This window comes from Melospiza georgiana, chromosome 18, assembly GCF_028018845.1.
Source record: "Melospiza georgiana isolate bMelGeo1 chromosome 18, bMelGeo1.pri, whole genome shotgun sequence".
Classification (NCBI taxonomy): Eukaryota; Metazoa; Chordata; class Aves; order Passeriformes; family Passerellidae; genus Melospiza; species Melospiza georgiana.
In genome coordinates, this window is record NC_080447.1 from 12,158,099 (window position 1) to 12,168,852 (window position 10,754).

General features: G+C 61.0%; 1 protein-coding gene across 1 annotated transcript; it reads right to left on the reverse strand.

Moving 5' to 3' along the window:
- Positions 1-910: 910 nt before the first annotated feature.
- TESC (tescalcin) lies at positions 911-8,345 on the reverse strand. The gene is made up of 8 exons (XM_058036999.1): positions 8,228-8,345; positions 4,903-4,972; positions 3,524-3,604; positions 2,022-2,161; positions 1,866-1,927; positions 1,692-1,799; positions 1,278-1,325; positions 911-1,151 (listed from the first exon to the last, which is right to left on the reverse strand). Exons 1-8 carry the CDS (start codon positions 8,283-8,285, stop codon positions 1,074-1,076), a joined length of 645 nt encoding a protein of 214 aa, XP_057892982.1. The 5' UTR covers positions 8,286-8,345; the 3' UTR covers positions 911-1,073.
- Positions 8,346-10,754: the final 2,409 nt, after the last annotated feature.

Consider the following 10,754-nt stretch of genomic DNA (forward strand, 5'->3'; position numbering starts at 1 on the left):
AGGTGACACTGGAATGGACGAAGGGATGACAGAGGGACACGGGAGTGACTCAGGGAGGGACAGAGAGGTGACACAGGGCCGGTGGCCCCACACCCATCCCTGCCCAGCCCCTCACCTGCCGGCTGTGCTGCCCCTGTCACCAGGGGAAGCTGTTTTTTTTTTTTTTTTTTTTGATAAAACAAATAAATTTTCCCTGCTCTCCTAAAAATAGCCGCTGCCCTTTTTTCCCTGCCTCCCTCCCTCCCCAGCCCGGGCTGCCTTAGAGACAGAACCCGCCTGGAGCCATCGAGTCATTAACGGCAGTAAACAACCCCCGGCTCCCGAGCCTTGTTCCTGCGGGAACATGAGGGGGCAGAAGCCACCTGGTTGCCAGGAGCCCGTGTCCCCACGTCCCTGCTGCCTGCTGGGCTCCTCCCGCCTGCTCTGCTTTGGGATTAAACCGGGAATGTTCCTTGTGTCGCTGCCTCCACATTCCCTGCAGGATGCAGAGTGGGACGGGGCTGTCCCTGCAGGTGCTGCTGTCACCTCCTGTCCCCAGCATCCCCATCCCTGCCCCCCCCATGGCCTGGGATCAGCCCGAGCTGGGCAGCTCCTTCCCCACAGCAGTACCTGGCAGAGGCTGAAATCCCAAATTTGTGGGCAGCCAGGATTTGTGGAGGGTTTCTGCTCAGGGAAACACAGAGTGATGGATGGATGGATGGATGGATGGATGGATGGATGGATGGATGGATGGATGGATGGATGGATGGATGGATGGATGGATGATGGATGGATGATGGATGGATGGATGGATGATGGATGGATGATGGATGGATGGATGGATGATGGATGGATGGATGAAGGATGGATGGATGGATGGATGGATGGATGGATGGATGGATGGATGGATGGAAGATTTCTCAGCAAGAACTAAAAAGAGAAATATCTTTTATTACAGATAAAAGCCTCTGATGTTTCTGGAGGGCAGCCCCAGCCTGGAACAGGCACACGGGTGGGGCAGAGCTGAGTGCCAGGACATGGAGCTGCTGCTGGGTGCTGCTCTTCCTCCTCCTCCTCCTCCTCCTGCTCCCCTCTCAGTAGCAGTGGGCGATGGTGTCCACGTTGAGGAAGCGGACGTGCATCTTGGTCTCGATGTCGATGCCCTGCCACATCTGCCAGGGGACAGGGTGAGGGGACCAGGGACACACCCCAGCCCTGCTGTGCCCATCCTGGTCCCTCCTGTGCCCGCCCCTGTCCCGGTTCCTGCCCCAGCCCCTCCTCCCGGGGGTGTCACCGACCTTCAGGAAGTCCTCGAAGGTGATGCCCTCGTACACCTGGTCCGGGCCCTGCTCAGTGAGAGGAAACATCGCAGCTGCCCCAGGGTGGTGGGGAGTGGTGGCCCAGGGATGTCCCCCACGGGTTCCTGCCCTGTGCCCCATGGCCAGCCCCGGAGTGGTTCCCAAACCCCCTCAGCTGCCAGGAGCAGCCCTTTCCATAGGCAGTGAGGATGGATGGGGGTTTATGGGATGCTGTTTGCTGATCCCTCTCTTATGAGAAAACATCACCCTGGGGGTTGCTACCTGCAAAAAACACCTCCAGCCAAAGCTGCTGTGGCACAGGGGGGTGCCCTGGGAAGCAGGGACACCCCCAGCCCCATTGTGATGCCAGCAGAGCCCCTGAGAGCAAGAGGAGGCTCCAGCAGAGGCTCCCACCATTTGTCCCACACAGATGCTGGCTGCCTCCATCATGGCCCCGTCGGCGATGGACCGAGCCGACTCCTTCTCCAGGTGGGGGTTCCCCGACAGCAGCTCCTCCACCACCTGCAAGGGCAGAGGCTCAGGCCAGGCCTGGGGATGGGGAATGGGGCAGGGGGGACCCAATTTTACATTTCTGTACTCCTGCAGCGTGATCTTCCCGTCGTGGTCCGAGTCATACATGTGGAACAGGACTGGGGGGACAGCAGGGGACAGGAGGGGACAGCAGGGTCAGGGCAGCCCCTGGCCAGCAGCCCCAAGCCCAGGCTGGCCCCGGGGCAGCCTCACATTTCAGCTTCTCCTTGCGGAAGTGGTCGAGCTGCTCCTCGTCCATGTTCATCTCGATGGGTCTGAAGTAGGACATGATGGTCAGGAAGTCCTCGAAGTTGATCTCCTCCGCCAGCCCGTCCGACTCCTGCCGCAGGTTCCTGGGGGGAGATTGGGTGTTGTGGTGTGGTTTTATACTTTGTAATAGGTTTGGTTTTGTATCCCAAATGATTTATACCAGATTGGCCCCTGTACCTGTATAATCCCTCTCCTTTGCTGGGATCATCCCCAAATCCCCACCCTGGCTCTCTGTCAGTCACCCACCATCCCATTCCCTCCAGCCAGAACTTTCTGTCCAGGACATCGAGTAATCAGCCAGAGGCCAGGGGTCAGCCCCACAAGTGTTACCCCACACTCTGTCCTAAATGTCCATTTCTGTTCCAGATGGCAATGCAAGATGTTTTCCATTACCATCTGTATGGCAGATTACCTTTGGCAAGTGGGCAGTTTGCTTTATCTCTCTCTCTGAGTGACCACATTCACACCTCCCTGGGAGGGGACATTGCTGATAACAGCTATTGAATGTCACTGCATGGCTGATAAGAACTACAGCATCCCATTGGGAGATGTGAGCCCAGGGGGAGGAGCCAAGCATTCCTAACTGGATATAATCCAGAGGTTTTGAGACACCAGCACGGCTTCTCCAATGGATTCCCCAGAGGAACAGCAGCTGCCTCTCCTTCCACTGGATCTTCAGAGGAAGAATCCATCCTTCTCTACAGGATCCCTGCTCCAGCAGAACCAGCCCTGACACTGCAGGAGGGCTGAGCCACAATTCCAATGGCACTGCCACCAACACCCTGACCCACAGGGTGTCAGGTTGGGTTCAGACCCTGTCACTGTTGTTCTAGTTTACTGCATTGTTTATTTTATCCTTTTAGTTTTTTTTGTTTCCCTATTAAAGAACTGTTATTTCCTGCTCCCATATTTTTGCCTGAGAGCCCCTTAATTTAAAATTTATAGCAATTCAGAGAGGTGGGGAGGGTTCACATTCTCCATTTCAGGGGAGGTTCTTGCCTTCCTCAGCAGACTCCTGTCTGTCCAAACCAAGGCAATTCCCCAGGGTCACTCATTGGTCAGTAAATGTTATCTATTTTAAATTTCCACCTCCCTTTCAATGTAACCTTAGCCCCTCTCCCAGGGCTCTCAGCTGGAGCCCCCTGAGGTGTTGGGGCTCCTTGGGGACTCCTGGAATAAAACCTTGGATTAAGCCCTAAGAGTCAGCCCTTTATCTTCTACTGATGTCTCTGGTGTCTCTCCTGCTGCAGAGGTGACAATGGGGAACCTGCCCCAGCATCATCACACCCCCAGCAAAGCCCTAGGACTGGTTTATCCCTAAAATCCTGCTTAAATATCTTATTTTCCACCCAGCTCCACCCCAGCCTTTAGGGGGAAGGTCCCTGCCCAGCCCCTCCCCATTCCCAGAGGATAAATCCTCCTTCCCTGCTGCTGGGGGCTCTCACCGCTTGTCAAAAAAGGCGTGGACGATTTTCCCTCGGATGGGGTTGAACTCCAGGTCGGGGATGCTGTCAAAGTTCTCCTTCCTGCAAAGGGCACAGAGAGAGCCCAGGGTGTGAGGGAGATGGGGAGGAGGGAGAAGGGAAGCCCCGAGAGGCCCAACCCTCCCTTCCAAGGCAGGAAAAATAAAGGGATTTTGGATAAAACCCTTCTTTCTTCCGTCCAGACTGACAGCAAGTCCGCGCTCAGGGATTTTGTCTTGCCAGGATGGGTCTTGGGGAAGCTCTTGGGATGACCCCAGGGCTCTTTGCATGGCTCCACCTGCTGTGGGTTTTGGAGTTTTCCCAGGAAAAGCCCTCAAGCAGGGCCCACCCAGGAGATCCTGCTGTCCACCCTCCCCTCAGCTTCGTGCTGGGCTTTGATCTCTGGGATTTATAAAGCAAACCAAGAGCCAAGAAATAACCCTGGGGAGCAGGAGGAGCTCAGAGCTCTCCCAATTCCCTGTGAAGCCACCAAGGAGAGGGACAGGAGCACCTGCAAACCCCTCTTCCCTCCCCAGAACTGGTTTTAAAGCTGGGGGGTGATGAGATGTTTGTCAGAGTGCCCCTGCTCCCAGGCCAATGGGTTATTGTGTGGTTTCCTTGGAATATTTACAAGGCTGTGCTGCAGGAGCTGGCTCAGGGATGGCTCAGGGAAGGACACAGAATTCCAGCCCTGGACCAGCACCTTGGGCAGCTCAGGGAAGGGGGAGATACTGGGGGTGGCCCTGGCAGTGGGGCTGGGATTGCAGTGGCGCTGGAATTCAGTGGGGCTGGGATTGCAGAAGGGCTGGGATCACCCTGGGGCTGGGATTGCAGCAGGGTTGGAATTGTAATTGGGCTGGAATTGCTGTGGGGCTGGAACTGCGACGGGATGGGAATTGTAATGGGGCGAGGATTGCAGTGAGACTGGAATTGCCCCGGGGCTGGAATTGCCACAGAATGGGAATTGTGGTGGGGCTGGAATTGCTGTGGGGCTGAGATTGCAGTGGGGCTGAGATTGTCCTGGGGCTGGGATTTAAATGGGGCTGGGATTTCAGTGGTGGGGCTGGCATTGTCCTGGGGCTGGGATTGCCATGGGGCTGGGATTGAAGTGGGACTGGGGTTTAATTGGGGCTGGCATTGTCCTGGGCTGGGATTGCCATGGGATGGGAATTGCCCTGGGGCTGGAATTTCAGTGGGGCAGGGATTTCAGTGGTGGGGCTGAGATTGTCCTGGGGCTGGGATTTAAGTGGGGCTGGGATTTCAGTGGTGGGGCTGGCATTGTCCTGGGGCTGGGATTGCCATGGGGCTGGGATTGAAGTGGGACTGGGATTTAACTGGGGCTGGCATTGCCCATTCCCTACCGGATGGTCAGCTGGTCCTGGCTCAGCTGCTTGAAGCGCCGGTGCAGGTGCTCGATCTGCTCCGAGGTGACTGCCAGGGAGAGGAGAGAGGTGACGGGGGGGGACCCTGGGGGACCCCTCTGTGCCCGTCCCACCCCCCAGCAGCAGGGCAGGGTCCTGGGCACAGCTGTGCCACCCCCGTTCCCTGTGGTGCCACCCTGCAGGTCCCTCTGTGTCCCTGTGCCCCGTGCCAAGGGCTGGGCTATTCCCTGTCCCGTCTGCAGGGAATTCCCTGGCCCAGCACGGCAGGGAATGGCACAGTGGGATCCCTCCCCAGCTCAGGATCCTGGTGCCAGCCCTCTGGAGCAGGATTGGCGTTTTTGGGCTTGTTGGCACCGTGGGCAGAGCTGTGCCCAGGCAGCTCCTCCTCTCCCCCTGCCCCAGCTCTGCCTGGAGCCAGGAGGTTCCTCCATGTCCTGCACAGCCACGACTGCTGCAGGAGGTAACTCTGGGATCAGAAACCCCGACAGCAGCCAGGGAAGGGGAAAGGACACAGAGGAGGCACAGCAGCCCCCAAAACCAACTCCTGGCTTTGGGATTGCTGCCACTGCTCAGGGTGAGCCACAACCCATGGGGGCACCAACCCCATCCCAGGGCAGGGCCTGATCTCTCAGCACAGTGAGTTTATCTCCTCCTGCTGCTCTCCTGGGGCTGTAACCAAGCTCTGAACCCCTAGAACGTGACTCCTGTGCCAACATTGATAGAGCCATTCCCAGGAGCCAGGCAAGCTCTGGAGCTGTGTCTCTGTGGGCTGGGGGTCTGTCCGGGCACCCCCAGGCTCCCGCAGCCCCAGCAGCTGCAAATCAGCCACTCCTGGCACCAGGGAGACACATGAAACCACCTTAAGGGGTTGCAAAGGGTTAATTGCAGCAAGCCAGCAGGGTCAGAGCTGGGCTGAGCTGCCTCCCTCGACGCCTTTTATGATGTTTAAATAATGTCCTTTGCTTTGCCCACTGCTGCTTCACAGCCTGGAAATAGCAGCTGCATTGATCAGCGGGGCTGGGCCTTCAGAGCTCTCTGTAAGAGCCTGGAAATCCCATCTGGGATGGGCCAGGGGAGCCCTGAGCCTGCCTGGATCCCTGCAGGATCCCCTTTATCCCCCCTGATCCCCCCTGAGCCCCCCAGCTCCCAGGGGGTGATGCCCAGACCCCACTGGATGTTTCCCCCCAGCCCCTCCTGGCTGCTGCTCTGCTGCTTGCTGTCCCATGGAAACTTTCCCTGGACTTTGCTTTCCAATTTTGGCCCTGCAGAATTGACCTTTAACTCCGTGCCGTGACGCCACCGCTGTCACCATGGGAGCAGCTGGGCCACCAAGCCCTGAGCATCCCCAAAACGCTTTGAACTCTCAGAAAAAACGTCCCAGGCACCCAGAGCACACAGAGCTGGGCTCCGAGGCTGGGTGCTCATGGTGGGGCAGGCCCTGGAGGGCTGGGGGAGGCTTTTCCTGCCTCTTTCCCCATCCCAGGTGCTTCTCTCAGGGCAACTCTCCCGGCATCACTGTCCCTGTAAAGGTGGCAGAGCTCGGCTGCTCTCCAGAAAAAAAAAAAAAAAAAAAAGGGAAAATCTGCAGGAAAGGCAAAAGCTTTGCTGGAAGGAGGGCTGGCTCAAGGGCAGCACAGGCTGCTGGTGTCCCTGAGAAGCATCCTGATGCTGCAGGCCCGTGTCCAAGCACGGCAGGCTCTGCTAACGGGGGAAAAAATGGGATTTCAACCAAAGGGAGCCGGGCTTGCTGTTCCCGGCCTTGCGTGGGTTGTGCTGCTTGAGCAGAGGGAAAGGGGCACTGGGGGGCTCAGGGGGGGTTCAGGGGCACTGGGGGGGCTCAGGGGCACTGGGGGGCCCAGCCTGGCTGCAGGGATGGTCACAGCATCCCGGGAAGAGCTGCTTCATCCTAAGGAGATGCTGCAGCAGCTTTGGGATGGAGCACACGGAGGGAGGGAGGGGAAGCAGCCCCGAGCAGCCCCTCAGGGCGTCCCTCCATGCAGGAGAAGGCAAAGGAACGAGCCTGGGGCATCCGGGTGGCTCTGCCCTGTCCCTGCCCTCCCAGGGGACCGGGGGTGGCTGCAGTGCCCTGTGTGAGCTCGGAGCCAGCAGCGAGGCTGTGAATCCCTAATTCCCCTTTTTGGCAGCAGCCACAGCTCGGGGGGAGCTCTGTGAATACCCACGGGGGGCACAGGACGGGCACCCCAGACATGGCCTGGAGTTGTGGGCTCCCCCTGCCCTCCCTCCTCTGCTTTCCATGAGATTTTTGGGTGCTGCCCTCACAAACCCTGCCCTGGCGTTGATCCCCGGGGCACCGGGGAGGAACCTCCCATGCCATGGTGCCACCTGTGCCCGCGATGCTGCTGCGGGGTCCCCGGACCAGGGGGCTCCCCAAAATCCTCCTCGCACCCTGGGCGGCCAGGCTGGCACCCCGCGGGCACCCCGAGGTCCTGAGTCTGCCCTGAGGGGCTCAGTGTGGGGGGCTCAACCCGAGGAGAGGAGAGGAGAGGAGAGGAGAGGAGAGGAGAGGAGAGGAGAGGAGAGGAGAGGAGAGGAGAAGGGAGATGAAGGGAGCTGTGACCCCAGGGGCAGCAGCAGCACTGGGCACAGTCCCCAGACCCTCTCGGTCCCCACAGACCCTCTGGCCGCGGGCAGAGCCCCCCCTGAGCCCTCCCTCCACCGCAGCACGGGGACCGGGAGCTGCCGCTGGATCCTGCCGCGGTGACACCGGTGACACTTCCAGGACGGACACGGACACGGCCACCCCGTCCCGTTCCCTGCCGGTGCCTCGATCAGCGGCGCTGCTGGGACAGTGCCCGGTGGCAGAGCCCGGCTGGGGCTCGCACGTGCGGCCGCTCGACGCCCCGGCTCGCGGGCTGGTGGCAGCAGGGACCAGGGTGACACGCTGGCACCCTCTGGCGACAGTGCTGCTCCCTCCCCTCCCATCCCCTGCCCCGCTCCATCGCCGCTGTCACAGCCTGCTCTCCCCCAGCCCAGGTGACGCCTCTGCACCTCCCCGGTGACATTCCCTGCGCGGGTCCCGCATCCCCTGCGCCGCTCCGGCGTCACCTCCCGCAGCCCCCCGGCCGCACAGGTGACATTCCTGACATTCCCCGTGCGCCCCCCGCGCTCCCTTCCCGGCTGGCACCTCCCGCAGCCCCCATCGAGGGTGACACGTCCCGCTCAGCCCCCCCTGCCCGGGCGATGCGTCCCCTGCCGGAGCCCGGTGTCCCCTCGGGCGGCGGCCCCGGGGGCTCGGCGCGGGTGGGACGATCCGGGGCGGTGCCCGCGGCTCCCCGGTACTCACAGCCCGTCCTGTCCGCCAGCTCCCGCATCTCGGCGGGCACGGAGTGCGCGGAGCCCATCCCGGGCCGTGCCGGGAGCGCCGCCGCGGGCGCTGCACCGGAGCCGCCGCCGCTTTTAAGGGCGGGCGGGCGCGGCGGGGGAGGCGGCGGCGGCGGCGGCGCGGCGGCCCCGGGTCCCTGCGCGCCCCCGCCCAGAGCAGCGCCGGGCCCGGGGGAGGGAGCCTGGGGAGCGGGGAGAGCCCCGGCAGCGGCTGCGGGCACCGGGAACACCGGCCGGGCCCCCGAGAAGGGAGCGGGGATGCCCCGGTGTCCCCGTGCGGGAACGGGCCGGGAGCGCCCCATGGAGACCCCCGGCTGCCCCAGCCTTGGCACTGCCCGGGGACACCCAGAGGTGACCCCCCGTGACGGGGGGCTTCCCCAGGAGGCACCCTGGGATACACCCTGGCTGTACCCTGGGCGTTTCCCGCTTTCCCTGGTCACCCTGGCTGTATCCTGTACATCCAGCTTTCCCCGGATGTACCCTGGGGGTTCCCGGCATGTCCCCGGTGCCCGCCCGGACCTGGCAGGGACGTGTCACCCTGCCCCGGGCACAGGGCCATGCCAGGAGCAGCACTTGGGGACAGCCACCAGAGCCTCTGGGCAGGCAGAGGTTGGGGAGCAGCTCAAAGAGCACAGCACACCGGCAGTAGGTAGCAAGTCAGTGTTGTTTATTTTGTTGAAAGCCAAATATAAACAGGAAAGGAATGAAATCATTTCCAGCCTCCAGCTGTCCAGGAAAATACCTGTTTATAAATAAAAATGGGAGAAAGGAGAGATGCCCCCATCTTGCAACCTCAGCTGTCAGTGTCAGGGGCCCTGGGGCTCAGGGCTCCTCACCCTCCATTCCTGGGCCAGCACTCTTCCATCCAATGTGGAATTTTGCCCAGCCCAGGCACTTCCAGGCAGGAGGTGGGAAATAAATGCAGCACTCTGTCCCTGCCAACAGCACCCGTGTCCCCCGTGGGGGCAGAGCCAGGCAGGGCCCTCAGAGCTGGGATATCCCTGGGATATCCCTGGGATGCCCAGAACGGGCCAGGACAGCACCTGCAGCCAGCTGGGGTGCAGGTGGAGGTGGCCTGGAAGGGACCAGGAGATCCCAGAGATCCTTCTCCAGCCCAGAACAGCCCTTTCCTCCTCATCCTCCTGCCCCCACAGCTCTCCCTGGCCCAGGCAGGGCTGGCTGGTCTGGACACTCCTGGGGCTTGGTTTTCCTGCAAAGACTGGAGACAAAACTGCCATGGTTTGTCAGAGGCCTCAGTGCCTGCCCTCGGCTGTGCCAGGCTGCTCTCAGTGTCCCTGCATGCCAGGATGGCTCCAAAGGGGTTGGAAGAGTTTCCCCAGAGGATCCAGGAGCTGTCCCCTCCCTGTCCCTTGGCTGCTGGAGGGCACCAGCAGCTCCTCAGCCTGGCATGGAGCAGCAGCACAGCCAGAGCTCGGCCTCCAAGGGTGGAGGAACCTCCCGGGGATGCTGCTGTGCCCAGGAGAGTGCCCGGGAATGGCACTGCCCTGGATTGGCACTGCCCAGGAATGGCACTGATCCCTGGGAATGCCATTACCTGGGAATGGCACTGATCCCTGGGAATGGCACTGATCCCTGGGAATGCCATTACCTGGGAATGGCACTGGATGGGAATGGAACTGCCCTGGAATGCCATGACCTGGGAATTCCACTGTCCTGGGTTGGCACTGCTCAGGAATGCCATTACCCGGGATTGGCACTGCCTGGGCACACCCCTGAGTGCCAGCACCCAGGGGCAAAGCCTGGACCCAGCCCTGGCTTTCCCTCACCACCCAGACAGGGAGCACTCCTGGCTTCTGCCCCTTCCCAGCCTCCTCTTGCCCCAGTCTGGATTTTTCCCTTCACCCCCTGGATTGTCACATGCCAGCACCGGGGCTGCTCTGTCCCCAGGATGGGTGGCTGTGACATGAAGGGAAGGGAAGGGAAGGGAAGGGAAGGGAAGGGAAGGGAAGGGAAGGGAAGGGAAGGGAAGGGAAGGGAAGGGAAGGGAAGGGAAGGGAAGGGAAGGGAAGGGAAGGGAAGGGAAGGGAAGGGAAGGGAAGGGAATTCAGCCCCTGCTCCCAAGGACAGGAGAGACATGGCCTGGCTTTGCACCTTGTGGGACAGAGGAGAGGCAATTCCACCTTCTCCAGAAAGCCACACAGGAGAGCTCCACACAGACAGGACAGACAGATCCCCATGGACAGCATCAGCACCACCTTTAACATGGACACCACGGAGCCAGACATCACCACAGACACAAGGAGCTGTTGGGGTCCACTGCTGTCCCCCTGGGGAAAAGAGGACAGTGCCTGCCCTGCCAGGAGGGGAGGGGCACAGGCAAACCCCAAATGCCACCCCAGCATCCCACAGAGGTGCTCCCACAGTGCTGGGCCCTGGATGTGCAGCCTGTGGGAACCCAGGCTGTTCCAGCATGGACACAGAGCTATCCTGGGGTTTTCCATCTTTCCCTGGCCACCCTGGATGTATCC